Source organism: Phyllobates terribilis, unplaced genomic scaffold (genome assembly GCF_046119375.1).
Source record: "Phyllobates terribilis strain yellow unplaced genomic scaffold, ASM4611937v1 Scaffold_9__5_contigs__length_417890890, whole genome shotgun sequence".
NCBI lineage: Eukaryota > Metazoa > Chordata > Amphibia > Anura > Dendrobatidae > Phyllobates > Phyllobates terribilis.
In genome coordinates, this window is record NW_027362769.1 from 5768016 (window position 1) to 5789745 (window position 21730).

The 21730-nt window shown below is 43.5% G+C and overlaps 1 protein-coding gene across 2 annotated transcripts in view; it reads left to right on the forward strand.

Moving 5' to 3' along the window:
* Positions 1-21730, forward strand: part of COL5A2 (collagen type V alpha 2 chain) — a 386801-nt gene that overhangs the window by 110863 nt on the left and 254208 nt on the right. The window contains exon 1 of one of the 2 annotated variants that reach the window (XM_073646295.1): positions 785-1034. The exons of the other annotated variant lie outside the window; for it this stretch is intronic. Coding sequence (XP_073502396.1) covers positions 947-1034 — 88 coding nt within the window. The 5' untranslated portion in view covers positions 785-946. Of the gene's footprint in view, positions 1-784; positions 1035-21730 lie in introns of those variants that run through there. 2 annotated transcript variants of the gene reach the window in all.

Genomic DNA, 21730 nt, shown 5'->3' on the forward strand with positions numbered 1-21730 from the left:
AATGCAAAAGTGCAAAAATGCATTAAAAACGCTATGTGACAACGTAGCCCAAGATTTGTTTTTGGTTATTTATTTTACCTTATATACAAGTCATTATCCTGGAAAGGATGTTCCTTAACATATTTCCCAGGAAAATCCATTTTGGCTTTGTTTTTGTATGTTTTATTGTGAGTCCGTAAAAATGGCGTAATACCTCTGACAACATTGTTGACAGCAGTGACCTGGGAGTCAGAAATGCTTCCAGTGGTCTTCCCCATGCTGTTCCCATGTCATTTGAGCGCTGTTCCCATCGATTTGGGCAATTTTTAGGTCCTCCACAGATCGCCAGGGGGAGCCACCAGAAAAATGCTCGAGTTTCCCATAGACTTACATTGGGCTCGTTACTAGGTCTGAGCACCCGAGTATTTCAATGTGCTCGACTCGAACAACGAGTACCTGAGCCTTTTAGCGCTCGCTCATCACTAGTAATAATATGTAAAATAAAGTAAATGTACATTTATATAGCAATATTAAGTGCCACACTGTTGAAAGTCTCCAGTAAAGACAAACACACTAAAAAGAGTTTTGTACAGTTAGGCAATAGGAAATGTTATTAATCCATAGAACACATTTAATTAATAATCTCTATGATCACTTTCTTATTATGTGTGGTATTAAAACAGCAACAAAGAAAGGCTGGAGTAAGAGAGAAATTTTGATTTGAGGTATTTACCGTCAATCATACTCTGCTTGGCAGGGACTGGATGACTATAAGCCTGCACAAGCTAAAAGGGGCAGGAAAACGAGGGAAGGCTGCATTCTTCCTATTTAAAGCTGCAACACTTCAAAAAAGGTCTTGTTTGCAGACTTTTGTCTTGAAGCTCACAGGGAAGACACATATCCTGGTAGCTTAATGGTACTAAGACGATCCTAACAAAAAGCAAAGCCACATGTCTATCAAGCAGACATGAATTTATTACAGAATAGGAATTTCATAACTTTTATACTTGTAATAGGGCACTTTCTAGCTGTACAAGCTCAAGATGAAGAGAGTGGTAAGTGAAACTGCTCAGACTGTTAAGACTTTCTGTGCTATTTAATTTTCAGAGCAATGAGAGAGACTTTCTGAAGCCTGTGTTTTGGTGCTTTATTTAACAATAGCTATATGTATTCATATATACTGTCTATGCTTTGGTGAGAATTTAACACTTCTTTGAAGCTGCTGGATTGCCCTTGTCATGGAGATAAGTGTACAACACCGATCAGATATAATGTGGCACAGAACTGTTCCTGACTGTTTTTTCACTGTTACCTGGCAGAGGGCTCATGAAACTGCTCGCTAAGGATGTTCAAGGCTTAGCTACTTGCTGCATTTTCTCTCTACTTCTTCCATCTAGATAGGGTGGAGTCCTTGCCACCTTGCCATGTCTTCAGGCTTTTTCTTTGTTGAGAAAGAATTCCCTTGCCTATCTTTTGCTCACTTTTCATATACTGATTTACTCTACAGTGATCTTTTGTCTCATAACTAGAAAACTGTATTATTTGTCCAATTATTTTGCAATGTGAATCTTATGTTCTGCGTTTTCCTTCACTTTATTAATTTTTAGCTTCCACTTGTCATCTACTGGTTTTATTCTTTGTTGTATTTGACTATGTTCCTTGGCTCTACTTTTAAGGCAAAGTGACACAGAAGTCTAGTTCTTCCTTAACGTTATTCTTTAAATTGCTTTCCTTTGGGACTTGCTTAACATAACAAAGACATTGTAGTGAACATTTCACTTCTGTCCACAAATAGCCATGTTTGGACAATGCCTTTATCACCGTCTGTTTCACAGATGTGCAGTACCAAACTTGTAAGATGTGTAATTGGGTTGGGAGTAATAAAGTGACCAGAAGACTTGCATATATAGACACATACACACCGCACACACAACATACTCACAGACACGCACACACACTTTTGTGTGTCATTAGTCAATAATAGATGGAATATAACTGAAAACTTAGCAGCATAAATACAAATAACAGATTTGGAGCATAATGAAGTGACATGAGCTTTAAAGAATTTCCTGTGTAAAAATGAGTGCATGAGATGTTTTCCCAGCTTTATTTGAGATTTCATTTAATTAGATGATCCATCAGGAGCGAGACTGGAAAATCTCTTGAGCAGCTTTCCCATGTACATTCATGCCTGCAACATAAATACCATATGGGGGATGTGCTGTGTAGTGTTTCACCTAGGGAGGTAGCCCAGCACTGTAATGAGTAGAACAGTTGGCTGGACAGTTACGTCATGGGTCATTACTCTTACATTGGACTGTTTCATGATTGCTTATACTACTTAACTCTTGGTAAGACCTACAGTAAAGACACAGACAGACAGGGGCTCATAATGTGCACACTTGGAGAAAATAGCATGTAAACTTTAAGCTCATACTTAAATGGACGACTTGCGATGTTAAGCTGATCCATTATAACAAAGGATTTAATGTTAAACAATATTAGTATTGCCGTTTAGCTGATGAACTATTTTTGTTATTTGTCACTTTAACCCATTATAGCTACAATAATGTTCCTTTACTTTATTTTAATATATAAAAGTATCTATTGTGCATATAAGGTTTGACCTCTAGAGGAGATAAAATATGATTTAACACATGTCTTTTTGGTTAGGATTTCTAAAGTACTTAGTTTATAGTTTTCAATATAAAGCCACCTAATGTCCAAGGACAAACTCTTAACTCAAATTGGTCCTGGATGGACATAGTGAGTCTATGCAGAGATCACTCTGTGAATAGGCAATACCATTTACATACAGAAGGGGGCATCCAATCTGGGGAATCACGAATTCGAGAAGGAAGGGTTTGTTAGACAGATAATAGCACCTCTAGTCCCCAACATGGGAGGAGAAAATTGTCTTGTTATCAACCAATGACAGTAGGGGACCTCATTTTTTGCAACAAGCAAAAATGTAGTTTACATTTAGTTGAAACTGTTGCTAAGATGCCCCTGATTGGTAACATGAATGGGCTGTCGTGGTCCCTTGAGTATGTACAGAATTCTGTTTATAGCCTGACATCAGTGATCTTAAGAGTCAAGGCAAGATGAAAAAATCCAAAGGGGTGAATTACTTTGTTTTGTTGAGCAGCTGCAACTCCTTTGTTTAAGGACTCAAAAACTAGACCCCACAAATCTCAACTTCCGAAATGTAGATGTTTCTTAATGTTTTTTTCAAGCCTTGCTCTGTTGTCTCTAGTATTTTTACATTGTTTTTAGATTGTATATTTTAAATGGTAAAATCTCCCAACGTATGCATCAAATAGAAAGTTATTACATTTGCAACTGTAAAGAATACAGTTGCATACATTATCCATAAGCCACTGTTTGGGTTACATTTTTTTTAAATCAAAGTTTGTTTGGTAAGGTTCAACCACAGAGGAAATAGAGCAACTCTTATTAGACACTAATCTAAAGGAGGCTTAGGCATCCCTCAGCTCAGATTTCCCAACTAGCCTTCTATCATGCCATCTCAACCCCCTCCTTTGGATCTTCCCAGAATGCCATCCCTTCACTTTGGATAATTTCCTATGGCTCCTCCAAACTTAAAGACGACACATTACTAACCCCATTACAATGTATTCACTGGTCCTGGGTTCAAATCCCACCAAGGACAACATCTGCAAGGAGTTTGCATGTTCTCCCCGTGTTTGCGTGGGTTTCCTCCGGATACTCCGGTTTCCTCCCACATTCCAAAGACATACTGATAGGGAATTTAGATTGTGAGCACCAATGGGGACAGGGATGATAATGTCTGGAAAGCGCTGTGGAATTAATGCCGCTATATAAGTGAGTAAAATAAATAAATAAATAAATTCACTTAGATTGTTGAACAGGGTGAAGTATTCAGTAGGATTTAGCTCCCCATCCAGCCTTTGGGCTCCTTTATTAACAATTTCTTTTTCCCCTGTGATGTGATGCTTTTTTTCAATGTTTTAAGCATGGTTCTCATAGTTGTAACTAAAATTCATCACTTTCTTTATATGGAGGGTGTCAAACCATTCCCAGTTTTGTAGGAACATTATGCCCTTCCCCAATGTAAGATTTTCTGGTATCTTCAGCTAAAAAAGTTTGTTTAATTTTTGATCCTTTGGCCCCTAAACCCCTTACTTTAATATCATTCAAACATAGATGTAAATTCTCACCTCTCTACCCGGGTCTTATCTCTTTGCTACATTCAGTTTGATTCACACCCCTTTTCATATAAACCTAACTTTCATTTCCAAATAGGAATCAGATTTAGAATTCACACTAAATGGAGATCAATAGTCCCAGCTCTGCACCTTCTCCACAAGAGGCACTCTAAATACTTGAATGATTAAACTGAATTTCAAGGTCTTAACTAAGTTAATATCAGTTTGCATTGCCCATGCAGTCCTTAGGTATCCTTCATATTGCTTTAGGGGTTGCCCTACTGCAGGTGATATGCTCCAAACTGATGGAAGTACCAGAAGGTCAAAAGATTATGATTTAGAACCCATTCATAGATCTACTCTATAACCGGATATAATATTAAACAAAAATTCTTAAGAGACCTTCCTCAATAAACAAATTGCATATGTGACTAAGCTTTCTCAAAATGTCCTATGTTTTCTTGGCAGTTAAGCAGACAATTACTCATTGCTCATGATTGGATGAGCAACTTTCTTCCATTTGTTCAGGTTAATAGACATTACTCTTGGTTTATGATAAATGATACACTTCCATCCACGAATTTCAGCATATATGGCCATGTTGGATCTAATATATGCAATTGTCTGCTTAAGTTACTCATCACCCACAACTGTTTTATGTAGTGCTTCTCACCCTCTCAACTTTATATTCTCTTCCCCTTCACTAGTTATGGCCTATCTTTTTTGTTCTATGCTAATAACATCAATGGGACCTTTGGCAAAAAGAAGTTTCCTGAATCCTTAGGAGTTTTATTTTTATAGGGTGTCAAGTGCCATGTCACCTTAAAATACCTATTTTACCCTTTTTTACTGGTATGTTACTTGAATTGTTTATGCAATTGTCCTGTTCTGTTGCATATTACCATTATCTACATAAAATATAAGAGAAACTATTGTTAATAAAAAAACAAACAAAAAAAAAAACAGGAATGTACTGTAGAGTATGTCATCACACTAGTGATGCTCGGGTGCTCGATGATCGGGTCAAGCAAATTGGACTGCTCGGGTGCTCAACCCGAGCAATGAGCCCAATGTAAGTCTATGGGAAACTCGAGCATTTTCCAGGCGGCCCCCCCGGCGGTCTGCAGAGGGCCTAAAAATTGCCCAAATCGATGGGAACAGTGCTCAAATGACATGGGAACAGCATGGGGAAGACCCCTGGAAGCATTTCTGACTCCCAGGTCACTGCTGTCAACAATGTTGTCAGAGGTATTAAGCCACTTTTACGGACTCACAATAAAACATACAAAAACTAAACCAAAATGGATTTTCCTGGGAAATATGTTAAGGAACATCCTTCCCAGAGTAATGACTTGTATATAAGAAAAAATAAATAACCAAAACCAAAAATACTCCTCCACACATTGGGCTATGTTCACATGTAGCGTTTTTGATGCATTTTTGCACTTTTGCATTGCTTTCAACCGTGACAAATGCATTCACTGGGAAATGTCATTTTAACATTTTAAAACCTTATCTGGCCATGTGGTGTGTGAGACATGATCAGACACATTCTGTTTCATTTATGAAGGAGGGACTCTGAAAGTCACAAAGCCTACTTTTATAGGGCCATCAGGTCGCCTTTACTATTCTTAAAGGGCCAGCAGTCGGCCATCCCTGTGTTAGACAGTCATCAGCCAGCTATGCTTTGTTACCATTACTAAAGAGTGGGTCTCCTATACTGTTATTGCGTATGCAGTGAGTGGCAGGGCTGTCCAAAATTTGGACGCACCCCAATACCTCTTTGAAGAGACTTAGAAGAGGGCCTCCTGAAAAAAAATGTTCCCATTATTAGGTAGTGGGTCTCCCATTGTGTTTGTCTATGCAGTGAATGCAAGGGTTGCCAAAAATTTGGAGGCACTCCAATACCCCTTGAAAGAGACGTGTAGGTCAGAGGGCCTCCTGAAAACAATCTTCCCATTATTAGGAAGTGGGTCTCCCATTGTGTTTGCTTATGCAGTGAATGCAAGGGTTGCCAAAAATTTGGAGGCACTCCAATGCCCCTTGGAAGAGACGTGGAGGTCAGAGGGCCTCCTGAAAACAAAGTTCCCATTATTAGGAAGTGGGTCTCCCATTGTGTTTGCCTATGCAGTGAATGCAAGGGTTGCCAAAAATTTGGAGGTACTCCAATGCCCCTTGGAAGAGACGTGGAGGTCAAAGGGCCTCCTTAAAAACAATGTTCCCATTATTAGGAAGTGAGTCTCCCATTGTGTTTGCCTATGCAGTGAATGCACGGGCTGCCAAAACTTGGGAGGCACTCCAATGCCCCTTGGAAAGGACATGGAGGAGGGCCTCATAAAAAAATGTTCCCATTGGAAAGGAGCGCGTCTTCTATACTTGTAATGTCCATGCACTAAGTGTATTGGCTGACAAACATTTACCCCCGGGGGGTATACGTAAACATACTGTATAAAATTTTTTTTTACGAGCATCTTAAATACCCTTTAAAAAAATTATGTGGGTGTTGCATCACGGATCATGGTCACCCTGGTGATATGGTGGTGGAGGATGAGAAGAAGGAAGAGGACAAGAGCAAATAGCCAAAATTAGGAAGCGTATACCCATGTGTGGGTGTGAAAAGGTGCATGAGAATACACCTCCCAAAAAAAGACACTAGATTTGAGTTTATGTTACGCTGCTATCACTCGGTGGTGTTGAGAAGTCTGGCCCAATCCATCCCTTGTTCATTTTTATAAGAGTTAGCCTGTCAGCATTTTCAGTTGACAGGCGGATGCACTTATCAGTTATAATTCCACCAGCGGCACTAAAAATCCGCTCTGATAAAACGCTAGCGGCAGGGCAGGCCAGGACCTCCAAGGCATAGAGAGCCAGTTCATTCCACATGTCTAGCTTGGATACCCAGTAATTATAAGGCACAGAGGAATCACGGAGGACATTGGTGCGGTTGGCAAGGTACTCCGTCAGCATCTTTCCAAACTTTGCACTCCTTGTGAGAGTACCCCACGCCTCAGGGCCTGTGTGATGGGAGGGGCTGAGAAAACTCTTCCAGAACTTTGATAGTGTGCCCCTGCCTCTGCTGGATTGGAGTTGTGGCTCTCTCGGCTGTACTCCTTGGTTATCCAACAAACTGTGACCTCTGTTGCCAGCGTTTTGAGATGGGAATTTTTTTAATAGTTCCACAACAAGGGCCTTCTGGTCCTGCCCCATTTTTTTACACCTGTCCGCCTCAGGAATAATAGATATAAAGTTCTCCTTGTGCCGTGGGTCTAGAAGTGTCACCAACCAGTAATGACTTTCACCCAAAATTTTGAGAACGCGAGGGTCACGGGAAAGGCAGCGTAACATAAACTGAGCCATGCATGCCAGACTGCTAACAGGCAAGACTTCCGTGTCCTCACCAAGAAGATAACTGACCATGCTCTCCTCCTCCTCCCTGTCCTCAGGCCATCCATGCTGAACAGACGGTATGACAGTTGTGCAGGTAATACCGTCTATAGCGCATGAAACTAGCTCCTGTTCTTCCCCCTCCTCCTTCTCCTCATTGTCACCAAATCCACATTGGGATGAGATTGGGCTGTGTGTAATCACCCTGTATGGTTCCTTGCTCCATCTGATTGTGCTCCGCTAATTATGGTGTCATCGCCGCTCACCATCTTGGTGGAGTCCTCAAAGTTTTGGAGGATGGTACAGATGTCTGACATCCATGTTCACTCCTGAGGTCTTATGTGTGGAGTCTGAACTGAATACCAACGGCCTTGTTGATGCTGGTACTCAACAACTGCCCTCTTCTGCTCACAAATCCTTCCCTACATCTGCAGTGTAGAGTTCCAACGCATGGGGACATCGCACCCTGGTCCTCCTCCTGACTTTCTGGCAATTGTGTCTCATCATCATCCACCTCTTGTGACACTTTCCCACCGTCGCCTTCGTATGACCGTGGCAGCTCAAATATTTGAGCATCGCTACATGTGATCTCCTCTTGCCCCGCTTCAAGTGGACCAGGCGAGAGGCCCGAATCTATAAATGGAAAAGTGAACAGTTCTTCGGAGTGTCCAAGTGTGGAATCAGTTGTCTCTGGGCACTCGGCATGGTGGGAGGAAGGAGGATCAGGGTGAGGAATATGCGGTCCAGACTCACGGCTACTGAGACTTGACCGTGTGGAAGACAGGGTGGTGGTGGTGGCTAAGTGACTGGAAGCATTATCTGCTATCCAACCAATAACCTTTTCACACTGCTCTGTGCTCAATAATGGTGTTCTGCGGTCCCCTATTAATTGGGACAGGAAGGTCGAGCGAGAAGATATGGGTGTTTGTTGTGCTCTCTCATCAGGCACAGTTTCATCTTGCTCACAGCCACTGCGCGCACTATCACCATCACCATAACATCCACGTCCCTTGCTACACACCTTGCCCATTTTAATTGGGACAGGAAGGTCGAGCGAGAATATGTGGGTGTTTGTTGTGGCACAATTTCAGCTTGCCCACGTCCTCAGCCTCTGCATGCACCATCACCAGCACGTCCAGTTCCCCGTCCCTTGCCACGTGCCTTGCCTATTTTAAATGGAGGACAATATCTTCCACGCTCACTACAAATGGCTACATTTGGAGCGAACATATATGTGATCCGTGTGACGGACAAACCACAGTTTTGAATAGCTTTCCTGTAGGTAACCATTTTTAACAGCACCGACCTCGTGTCAATAAGTTTACTGACACACTGCAACAAAATTTAAATGGAGGCCAGAAATGGGAATATTTTCAGCGCAATTATATAAAAGAAGAGTAATACACGGGATAAAATAAACTAGGAGTGATTAAAAGAGGAGTGGGATAAGTAGAGAGGGTAAGAGAGTCGGATAAAGTAAGAGAGGGGGGTGAGGGAAGTTGGTTTCTCTTCCTGTAGGTCTTATTTATCCACATCTTATTTGTGGAGACAGGACTGATCCATATAAAACCACACTGAAATTGGTCAGTAGATGTGATTTATTTTGAAAGTATATATAAAAATGCTAAATATTGAGAGCTACTGCTACAATTGCTATTCCACTTCAATTTAACCAGGAGGTTAGTTCCGGTGTTTCTCTGAATGCAATCCAAGGTGCCCAGGTGTTATACACTGTGTTCCAAATTATTATGCAAATAATATTTTCTCAGGTTTTCCCAAATTACCTATATGAATTGCAGTCATTGTAATTTTCCAGTCAAATAACTATTAGAGTACAATTGAAAGGTTTTTGTACAAACTGCCTATGATAGTATATTTTTAAAAAAATAAAACACTCAAACTGTACTCAAAATGCATGTTCCAAATTATTATGCACAGCAGAGTTTTCAACCTTTTCATTTTAATAAAGAACAAAAAAATGGTCATTTTTGCAATTATAAGCATTAGCAGGTTATTACAAACTGAAATCAAACAGTTTTCAACACAAAACTTTATTCTAGGTGATGTAACATTTGCACATAGGACCCCTTGTTCGAAAGGAGCTTCTGAACTCTCTCATTCATTGAATTTGTCAGGTTTTGGATGGTTTCTGCTTCAATTGCTTTGCATGAGGAAAGAATACCCTCCCAGAGCTGTTGCTTAGATGTGAACTGCCTCCCGCCATCATAGACACTCATTTTGATGATGCTCCAGAGGTTCTCAATGGGGTTGAGGTCAGGGGAGCATGGGGGCCACACCATAAGTTTATCCCCTTTTATGCCCACAGCAGATGTGTTATGTGCAGCATCAGACGGGGCATTATCATGCATGAAATGATCTCGATGGTTCAGATGGATGGAGTGGAGGATGGCTGGTTGATGGACACCTCATGCAAACACGGCTACGGCGCCAACAAGGAGGAGGTGGAGTAATGTTTTGGGCTGGAATCATGGGGAGAGAGATTGTTGGCCCTTTTAGGATCCCTGAAGGGGTAAAGATGAACCCCATAATGTATGTTGAGTTTCTCAAACAGCACTTCCTGCCATGGTTCAAGAAGAAGAACCGTGCATTCCGCAGCAAGATCATTTTCATGCATGATAATGCCCAGTCTCATGCTGCACATAACACATCTGCATCTCTGGCTGCTGTGGGCATAAAAGGGGACAAACTTATGGTGTGGCACCCATGCTCCCCTGACCTCAACCCCATTGAGAACCTCTGGAGCATCATCAAAAGGAGTGTCTATGATGGCGGGAGGCAGTTCACATCTAAGCAACAGCTCTGGGAGGGTATTCTGTCCTCATGCAAAACAATTGAAGCAGAAACCATCCAAAACCTGACAAATTCAATGAATGAGAGAGTTCAGAAGCTCCTTTCGAACAAGGGGTCCTATGTGCAAATGTTACATCACCTAGAATAAAGTTTTGAGTTGAAAAGTGTTTAATTTCAGTTTTTAATAACCTGCTAATGCTTATAATTTCAAAAATGACCATTTTTTTGTTCTTTATTAAAATGAAAAGGTTGAAAACTGCTGTGCATAATAATTTGGAACATGCATTTTGAGTGCAGTTTGAGTGTTTTATTTTTTTAAAATATACTGTTATCATAGGCAGTTTGTACAAAAACCTTTCAATTGTACTCTAATAGTTATTTGACTGGAAAATTACAATGACTGCAATTCATATAGGTAATTTGGGAAAATCTGAGAAAATATTATTTGCATAATAATTTGGAACACAGTGTATATCTTATCCGAGTTGCCGGTGCTTTGGCCTATCAGTTGCTCCATTCAAAGAATATTATTAAGTTCGGATACGAAATCAGAGCGTGATGGTGAGTTTGTTTGTTTCCAGTGGTGGGGGATTCGATTTCTGATAGCTGTGAGGAAGTGCCTAAGTAAGCTTTTCTTAAATCTGGAGATGGAAATGTCACATAAAGATAACAAAGCCAATTCCATAGTTGGCTGAATTTTATATAAAGACATTTTGTTGTACAGATCAAATATTGCCAACCATAGACTTTTAATTGGTGGACATTACCACCATATGTGTGAGTACGATCCCCTTTCCTCCCAACATCTCCAACATGTGTCTGGAGTTGTAGGGACCATGTAATGAATAGTGGATAGACATCTGTACCACCGAGATAATATCTTGTAGCTTCTCTCTTGAACAGAGTGAGGATCTGAATGTGAATAGGAGAATCCTAGAGCGGTCCTCAGGTGATAAGGGTTTTCCCAGGTCTCTCTCCCATTTTGAGAAGAATAAAGGGGGATCATGTGATGTCATTTGATTCTCTTGAAATGCCTTGTATAGTAGAGAGATGGTATGTAGTGATGAGCGAGCATGCTCGCTACTGCTCGGTGCGCGCCCGAGCATCTCACTGCTCGAGATGCTTGGTGCTCGCCAAGTATTTCCAGGGTTGCTCGGCGGGAGCGCGGGTCTCCTCCCTGAATGTTTGGTGCTCTTTACAGAGCCAATAAACATGCAGGGATTGCCTGCCACTCATTGTAATGCCGTAGCCATGTTGGTTGTGGCATTACAGTGATTGGCTGGCCGCACAGCGTCATCAGGTCTATATCAACCTGACGCCGCCATGCTCGTCACAGTCACTCCGGAATCAGACTGTGTAGGGAGAGGTGCTGCTGAGCTAGGGAGAGATTTGCTTGTTTCTAGTTAGTATGGGTGTACCAAACTATATTAGAGACATATCCATCTCAACAAACAGTCCTTCTGAGGACTAATCCATCTGCATAGATTTCAGGCAGGGAGTATATAGGAGACTGCAATGGACATAGCACAAGAGGCTCCATTCCAGTTTTGTCTGCTGCTGCGGTTAGATATTTCTAGAAATAGGCCCAGGTCTCAGGGGCCAGGAATATTTTTTTGGGATCTTAATCCTCATTATATGCTTAAAAAGCAATCCAGAGAACAATGTTGTTCTGCAACATTGGCTTGTTGGCACCTCAGAATACAGCCAGGTCCTTTCCATATTACAGCGCTAAAAATCCAGCTATTTAAAACCGTGTTTTCACCATTACACGGATCACATATACGTTTTCAGAAAATACTGCCATTTCTGGCCTCCATTATATTTTTTTTCAGTTTGTCAGTCAAGCAATTTACACCAGTTTGCTGTTCAAAATAGTTACCTACAGGCAAGCTATTTAAAACTGTGGTTTGTCCGTCACACGAATCACATATAAGTTTTCAGAAAATACTGCCATTTCTGACCTCCATTAAAAATATGTTTCAGTGTGTCACTGAAGCAATTAACACCAGTTTTCTGTTCAAAATAGTTACCTACAGGCCAGCTATTTAAATCTGTGTTTTCTCCATCACACGGATCACATATACATTTTCAGAAAATACTGCTATTTCTGACCTCCATTGAAAATTTGTTTCAGTGTGTCAGTGAAGTAATTGACACCAGTTTGCTGTTCAAATAGTTACATACAGGCCAGGTACTTAAAACTGTGGTTTGTCCGTCACACGGATCACATATAAGTTCGCTCCAAAGTCAGGTATTTGTAGTGAGAGTGGAAGATATTGTCCTCCATTTATAATGGGCAAGGCACGTGGCAAGAGACGAGGAACTGGACGTGATGATGATGGTGCATACAGAGGCTGAGGCCATTGGCAAGCTGAAATTGTGCCACAACAAACATCCATATCTTCTCTCTCCACCTTCCTGTCCCAATTAATAGGGGACCACAGAACACCACTATTGAACACAGAGCAGTGTGAAAAGGTTATTGGTTGGATAGCAGATAATGCTTCCTGTCACTTAGCCACCACCACCACCACCTTGTCTTCCACATGGTCAAGTCTCAGTAGCTGTGAGTCTGGACCACATATTCCTCACCCTGATCCTCCTTCCTCCCACCATGTCAAATGCCTGGAGACAACTGTTCCCACACTTGGACACTCTGAAGAGCTGTTCACTTTTTCATTTATAGATTCGGGCCTCTTGCGAGGAGATCGCATGTAGCGATGCCCAAATATTTGAGCAGCCATGGTCACACGAAGGCGACGGTGGAAAAGTGTCACAAGAGGTGGACGATGATGAGACACAATTGCCAGAAAGTCAAGAGGAGGACCAGAATGCGGAAGTGGAAGACGAGCTGGTGGATGATATAGTAACTGACCCAACTGGCAGGAGAACATGCAGAGCCAGGAGAGCAGCACACAGGGGAAGGGAGGCAGTTAACCCCAACAGGCAGGAAGAAGCAGTGTGGTGGCAGCAGAAAGAAGGCAGGCAATCATTCCCCGTAACACCAACACGAAGCAAGTTGCCAGTACAACTATTAGGTATTTCCGAGTCTAGTTGTTTTTTAAAGACTCTGCCAATAACCCCAAAAATGCCATTTGCACCACCTGCCAGGCCAGCATCAGCAGGGGTGGGAAAAACAACCAGCCTGACCACCACCAGCATGATCAGGCACATGACAGCAAAGCACCCGACTTTGTGGGCCGAACCCCAGGGTCCAGGAACAGTGTCTGCACGTGGCACCACTGCTTCTTCCGCTGTTGTGCATGCATGCCAATCCCTTGTCCATGGTGCATGTGAAGATGCCTCCTGCCCTGTTCCTGTCACTGCACACTCTCAAGTAGCAGCATCAGGAAGCACGTCCTCGTCCTTGTCCCAACGCAGCGTTCAGTTGGCTCCACAGGCCACACTGCTAAGTTTCCACGTTTCATTACTGCTTGTGCTAGAAATGTTGCCTTTTAGGCTCGTGGAGATGGAAGCATTCCGCAACATGATGGTGGTGGCCGTTCCTCGGTACTCGGTCCCTAGCTGCTACTATTTCTCCTGGTGTGCCATCCCCGCATTACTCAAGCACATGTCTCAAAACATTAGCCATGCCCCCAACAACGCAGTTACCGGGAAAGTCCACCTAACTACAGACCAGTGGACAAGTGCTTGTGGGCAGGGGACGGTACATCTCGCTTACGGCACACTGGGTTAACATAGTGAAAGTCGGGACCAAGTCGGACCTTGGGACGCAACACGTCCTCCCGATGCCAAGGATCGCAGGCTCTAGGTCAATCAGGGTTGCCCCCACAGTCTATAGCTCCTGCACCTCCTCAGCCTCCTCCTCCTCTTCAGCCTCCATCTCCGCAATGACCACATCAGTCACAAGCTGGAAGCACTGCAGCACTGCCTCGGCCAAGCGGCAACAGGCTGTGTTGAAGCTAATATGCTTGGTGACAAACCGCACAATGCTGAAGAGTTGTGGACAGCTCTGAAAGAGCAGGCAGATCTGTGGCTCACACTGCTGAAACTAAAGCCAGGCATGGTCGTGTGTGACAATGGCCGGAACCTGGTGGCGGCTCTGAGGCGAGGCGAGCTCACACACGTACCATGCCTGGCCCATGTGCTTAACCTCATGGTTCAGCGATTTCTCAAATCCTACCCGGAGCTGCCAGATCTGCTTGTCAAAGTACGCCGCTTGTGTGCCCACTTTAGAAAGTCAGCTACAGCTTCCACCGCCCTTGCCGTGCTTCAGCAGCGTTTGCAGCTTCCGGCTAACAGACTGGTGTGTGATGTCCCCATGCATTGGAGCTCTACACTGCAGATGTTGGGAAGGATTTGTGAGCAGAAGAGGGCAGTTGTTGAGTACCAACATCAACAAGGCCGTCGGTATTCAGTTCAGACTCCACACATAAGACCTCAGGAGTGGACATGGATGTCAGACATATCTACCATCCTCCAAAACTTTGAGGACTCCACCAAGATGGTGAGCGGCGATGATGCCATAATTAGCGTCACCATCCCGCTTCTCTGTCTTCTGACTCTCTCTATGCTCACAATCAAAGAGGATGCATTGCAGACGGAGTACGATGAGATGGAGCAAGGAACCATACAGGGTGATTACACACAGCCCAGCCTCATCTCATCCCAACGTGGATTGGGTGACAATGAGGAAGAGGAGGAAGAACAGGAGCTAGTTTCATGCGCTATAGACGGTAAAACCTGCACAGCTGTCATACCATCTGTTCAGCTTGGATGGCCTGAGGACCGTGAGGAAGAGGAGGAGGAGAGCATGGTCACTCGTCTTCTTGGTGAGGACATGGAAGTCTTGCCTGTTAGCAGTCTGGCACGCATGACTGAGTTTATGTTACGCAGCCTTTCCCATGACCCTCGCATTCTCAAAATTTTGGGTGACAGTCATTACTGGTTGTGACACTTCTATACCCACGCTACAAGGAGAACTCTTATTCCTGAGGTGGACAGGTCTACAAAAATGGGGCAGTTCCAGAAGGCCCTTGTTGCGGAACTATTAAAAAAATTCCCATCTGAAAACACTGGCTGCAGAGGTCATAGTTCGATGGACAACCAAGGACTAAAGGCGAGAGAGACACAACTCCAATCCAGCAGAGGCAGGGGAACACTGTCAAAGTTCTGGGAGAATTTTGTCAGCTCCTCTCATCGCACAAGCCCTGTGGCGCGGGGTACTCTTAAAAGGAGTGCGAAGTTTGGGAAAATGCTGAGGGAGTACCTTGCCGACGGTTCCAACATCCTCCGTGATTCCTCTGTTCCTTTTAATTATTGGGTATCCAAGGTGAATACGTGGAATGAACTGGCTCTCTGCCTTGGAGATCCTGGCCTACCCTACCGCCAGCGTTTTATCAGAGCGGGTTTTTAGTGCAGCTGGTGGAATTATAACTGATAAGCGCATCCGCCTGTCAACTGAAAATGCTGACAGGCTGACTCTGAGATTGGGCCAGACTTCTCAACACCACCGAATGATAGCAGCGTAACAAACTCCAATCCAGTGTCTTTTCTTGGGAGGTGTATTCCCATGCACCTTTTCACACCCACACATGGGTATACGCTTCCTGATTTTGGCTATTTGCTCTTGTCCTCCTCTTTATCCTCATCATCATCCCCCACCACCATATCACCAGGGTGACCGTGGTCCGTGATGCAACACCCACATAATTTTTTTAAAGGGTGTTTAAGATGCCCGTAAAAAAAATGTATACAGTATATTCATGTATACCCCCCAGGGGTAAATGTTTGTCAGCCCATACACTTAGTGCATGGTCATTAGAAGTATAGGAGACCCGTTCCTTTCTAATGGGAACATTTTTTTTTTACGCCCTCCTCCACGTCTTTTCCAAGGGGCATTGGAGTGCCTCCCTTTCTGATGGGAATTTGTCATTTGGCCCTTCTCTATGTGTCTTTAAATTCTTAGTGGGGTTTTTCCTAAATTTGGTCAGCCATTGGACTCACTGCATACCCTATAAATGTATAGCAGACTCTTTCCATTCTAATGGGAACATGTTGTACTCGTTATTGTGGCCCTGCTCTATGTGTCTCTAAATTCTTAGTGGGGTTTTTCCTAAATTTAATCAGTCGTTAGACTCACTGCATACCCTATAACTGAATAGCAGACTCTCTCTTTCTAATGGGAATTTGTCATTACTGTGGCCCTGCTCTATGTGTCTTTAAATTCTTAGTGGGGTTTTTCCTAAATTTGGTCAGCCGTTGGACTCACTGCATACCCTATAACTGTATAGCAGACTCTCTCTTTCTAATGGGAAGATGTCGTAGTTCTTACTGCAGCCCTGCTCTATGTGTCTTTAAATTCTTAGTGAGGTTTTTCCTAAATTTGGTCAGCCGTTGGACTCACTGCGTACCCTATAACTGTATAGCAGACACTCTCCTTTCTAATGGGAACATGTCGTACCTTGTTACTGTGCCTCTGCTCTATGTGTCTTTAAATTCTTAGTGAGGTTTTTCCTAAATTTGGTCAGCCGTTGGACTCACTGCATATCCTATAACTGTATAGCAGACTCTCCTTTCTAATGGGAATTTTTCGTTACTTTGACCCTGCTCTATGTGTCTTTAAATTCTTAGTGTGGTTTTTCCTAAATTTGGTCAGCCGTTGGACTCACTGCATACCCTATAACTGTTTAGCAGATTCTCTCCTTTCTAATGGGAACATGTCGTACTCGTTACTGTGGCCCTGCTCTATTTGTCTGGAAAATTGTTAGTGGGGTTTTTCCTAAAATTGGTCACCGGTTAGACTCACTGCATACCCTATAACTGTATAGCAGAGTCTTTGCTTTCTAATGGGAATTTGTCATTACTGTGGCCCTGCTCAATGTGTCTTTAAATTCTTATTGAGGTTTTTACCAAATTTGGTCAGCCATTGGACTTCCTGCATACCCTTTAACTGTATAGCAGACTCTCTCCTTTCTAATGGGAAAATGTCGCACTCCTTACTGTGGCCCTGCTCTATGTGTCCTTAAATTGTTAGTGGGGTTTTTCCTAAATTTGGTCAGCCGTTGGACTCACTGCATACCCTTTAACTGTATAGCAGACTCTCTGCTTTCTAATGGGAATTTGTTGTTACTGTGGCCCTGCTCTATGTGTCTTTAAATTCTTAGTGGGGTTTTTCCTAAATTTGGTCAGCCGTTGGACTCACTGCATACCCTATACCTGTATAGCAGACTCTCTTCTTTCTAATGGGAACATGTCGTACTTCTTACTGCGGCCCTGCTCTATGTGTCTATTCTTAGTGGGATTTTTCCCAAATTTTAGCAGCCCTTGCAGTCACAGCATGTGCATTACCACTATAGGAGAACCGCTCCTTTATAATGGGAACATTTTTTTTACTGAGACCCTCCTCTATGTCTCTTCAAAGGGGAATTGGGTTGCGTCCGAATTTTTGGTAGCCCTTGCAGTCACTGCATACTCAATAACAGTATAGGAGACCCACTCATTAATAATGGGAACAACAAAGAATAGCCGGCTGATGGCTCTCTAACAATAGAGAGGGCCGACTGCTGGCCATTTAAGAATAGTAAGGGCTGCCTGATGGACCTATAAAAGTAAAAAAAACAAAAAACAGTAGGATCTTTCTTTAGTATAAGAAACAGTCGCCAATGTAACCTCAATGTAATCACATTGTTCAGCTCCTGCACCTCCTTCTCCATCTCCGAAATGACCCCATCAGTCGCAAGCTGAAAGCACTGCAGCACTGCCTTGGCCAAGCGGCAACAGGCTGTGCTGAAGATACCATGCTTAATGCTTAGGTGAAACAAACTGCCCAGCGCTGCAGAGTTGTTGAAAGCTGTAACACAGCAGCCTGATCTGTGGCTCTCACTGCTGAACATACAGCCAGGCATGGTCGTGTGTGACAATGGGCGGAACCTGGTGACGGAGAAATGACAGCCGTAGTAGATACGGTTTCCCTCTATGCCAGTCCTTTCACTGAGCTAAAAAATATGGCTGTGGTGAAATACAAATCCCACTGAGAAGCTGTTTCAGATTGAAAAATATTGGGCCCACCAGAGGATTTGATTCTGAGGGCTCACCTTTCTCCCCCCGCTCAAGAGTCCCATAGCAGCTGCAAAGTTATGCCTATCATGAACTCTCCTGATATAGAAGCCAGGGCACACCAGAAGATTCTCTGGTGGGACCGTCCAACCCTGCCAAGAAGCAGTCCTGACTAGGAAAAGTGTGTGGGAAGGTTCCTGGACACTCTATGGCTGCTTTTTTAATGAGGTGGAAACCCAAGCAAACACAGGGAGAACATAAAAATCCTTGTAGATGTTGTCCTTGCTGGGATTTGAATCCAGGATCCCAGCGCTGCAAGGCTTCAGTGCTAACCACTGATCCAATGTGCTGCTGTTCACCCTCTGATATCTGATATCAAAAAAAGCTGTGGACTGGCTCCGTACCGTCCCTCGCCACATTCACCTGTCCACGTGTTTGTGGTTAGGCGGTCCTTCCCAGAAAGTGCACTGGGGAGGGCACGAGTAATGTTGTGGGACCCGTGCTTGTGGAAGGCGGAGATGATACCGGGAGAAATAGTGGCAGATGGGGACCGAGTATAGACACCCGGCCTCCGCCAGCAGGAGGTTTTGAAAAGCTTCCACCTCCACGAGCCCAAAAGGTAACATTTCAAGTGAAAGCAGCTTTAGAGGACTTCCAGGGAGAAATGACAGCTGGAGTAGATATGGTTTCCCAAGTCCTTTCACCAAAAGCTAAAGAATATGGCTGTGGTGAAATTCAACTCAGCAAAAAAAGCTGTGGACTTGCTCCGTACCATCCCTGGCCACATTCACTTGACCACGTGTACTTGACCGCGTGTTTGTGGGTAGGCGGTCCTTCCCAGTAAGTTCACTGGGGAGAGCACAGGTGATGTTGTGGGACCCGTGCTTGTGGAAGGCGGAGACAACACAGGGACAAATAGTGGCGGCTGGGGACCGAGTATGGATACCCAGTCGCCGCCGCCATAAGATTGTGGACAGCTTCTGCCTCCATGAGCCTAAAAGGCCACATTTCAAGTGCAAGCAGTGTGTCAAAAATGTGGCAGTATTGTATTGCAGCCTGTGGGTGGGTGGGTGGCTGGCTGCATATTTGTGCTTGCATTCCAAGGAAAGGGTAGGGACAACTGAACGCTGCACTGGGACAAGGACGTGGGCGGTGATTGTTTCAAGTCTGCAACGACAGGTGCATGGCGGGAGGCATCTTCGCATGCGCCAAGGATCACTTATCATGGGTACACTTTTAGGCAGTGACCTGGGAGTCAGAGATGCTTCCAGGGGTCTTCCCCATGCTGTTCCCATGTCTTTTCAGCACTGTATGCATGTGTGTGATGATGTGTCACACACCACATGGCCAGATAAGGTTGTAAAATGTTAAAATGACATTCCCCAGTGAATTCATTTGTCTTGGTTGAAAGCAATGCAAAAGTGCAAAAACACATCAAAAACGCTATGTGTGAACATAGGTGTGGAGGAGTATTTTTGGTTTTGGTTATTTATTTTGCCTTATACACAAGTCATTATCCTGGAAAGGTTGTTCTTTAACATATTTCCCAGGAAAATCCATTTTGGATTAGTTTTTTTATGCTTTATTGTGAGTCCGTAAAAGTGGCGTAATACCTCTGACAACATTGTTGACACCAGTGACCTGGGATTCAGAAATGCTTCCAGGGGTCTTCCCCATGCTGTTCCCATGTCTTTTCAGCACTGTATGCATGTGTGTGATGATGTGTCACACACCACATGGCCAGATAAGGTTGTAAAATGTTAAAATGACATTCCCCAGTGAATTCATTTGTCTTGGTTGAAAGCAATGCAAAAGTGCAAAAACACATCAAAAACGCTATGTGTGAACATAGGTGTGGAGGAGTATTTTTGGTTTTGGTTATTTATTTTGCCTTATACACAAGTCATTATCCTGGAAAGGTTGTTCTTTAACATATTTCCCAGGAAAATCCATTTTGGATTAGTTTTTTTATGCTTTATTGTGAGTCCGTAAAAGTGGCGTAATACCTCTGACAACATTGTTGACACCAGTGACCTGGGATTCAGAAATGCTTCCAGGGGTCTTCCCCATGCTGTTCCATGTCATTTGAGCACTGTTCCCATCGATTTGGGCAATCTTTAGGCCCCCCGCAGACCGCCGGGGGGAGCCGCCTGACAAATGCTCGAGTTTCCCATAGGCTTACATTGGGCTCGTTGCTCGGGTCGAGCACCCTTGACCTGAGCAACGAGTACCCTAGCATTTTAGTGCTCGTTCATCACTAATGGTATGATCTGGTGGGCTCCTCAACAAGCACTGGGATTTAAAAGAGGTGAGTGGCCTAAAAATATTAGCCTGCTTAGATATTGTGTTGATAAAGCTTTTGAGTTGTTTATAGAAGAATCATTAGCCTACTGGAGGTTCGATTCCAGAGAATATATCCTGTAGTGTTTTCATTTTGGAGTGGTCTATGTAGTCATAAACAATTGGATATTTGTCTTTGTGTTTGTTAAGAAAGATTGTTTTATTTATACCTGCCGGAAAGGCTGGGTTGTCGGAAATTGGTGTTAATGGGCCTGGTATGGATGACATATGAAGTGTTTTGTTACCATGTTTGATGAATAAGACCAGGTTCCTAGTGAGAAAAGAGGAAGTGCCACTATGTTTATCTGTACAAACCACAGTTTTAAATACCTGGCCTGTAGGTAACTATTTTTAACAGCGCCGACCTCGTGTCAATAACTTCACTGACACACGGAAACAAAATTTTAATGGAGGCCAGAAATGGCAATATTTTCAGCGCAATTATATGTGATCCGTGTGATGGACAAACCACAGTTTTAAATAGCTGGATCTTTAGCGCTGTAATATGGAAATGACCTGCCTGTATTCTGCAGTGCCAACAAGCAAATGGCGCACATAAACGGTGTTCTCTGGATTGCTTTTTAAATAAATAATCAGAATTAAGATAAAAAAATAAATTATTCCTGGCCCCTGATACCTTGGCCTATTTCTACAAATATCTGTAATAGCACCAGCAGACAGAACTGGAATGGACCTTCTTGTCATGTGCACTGCAGTCTGCCACATACACTTCCTGCCTGCCTAGCACTGATATCTCTGCAGCTGGATTAGTCCTCAGAAGGACTGTTAGTTGAGATGGATACGTGTCTCTAATATAGTCAGGTACACCTACACTAACCAGAAACAAGCAAATCTCCCCCTAGCTCAGCAGCACCTCTCCCTACACTGTCTGATTTTGAAGTGACTGTGACGAGCAAGGCGGCACCAGGTCTGATATAGACCTGATGGCGCTGTGCGGCCAGCCAATCACTGTAATGCCACAACCAACATGGCTGCAGCATTACATT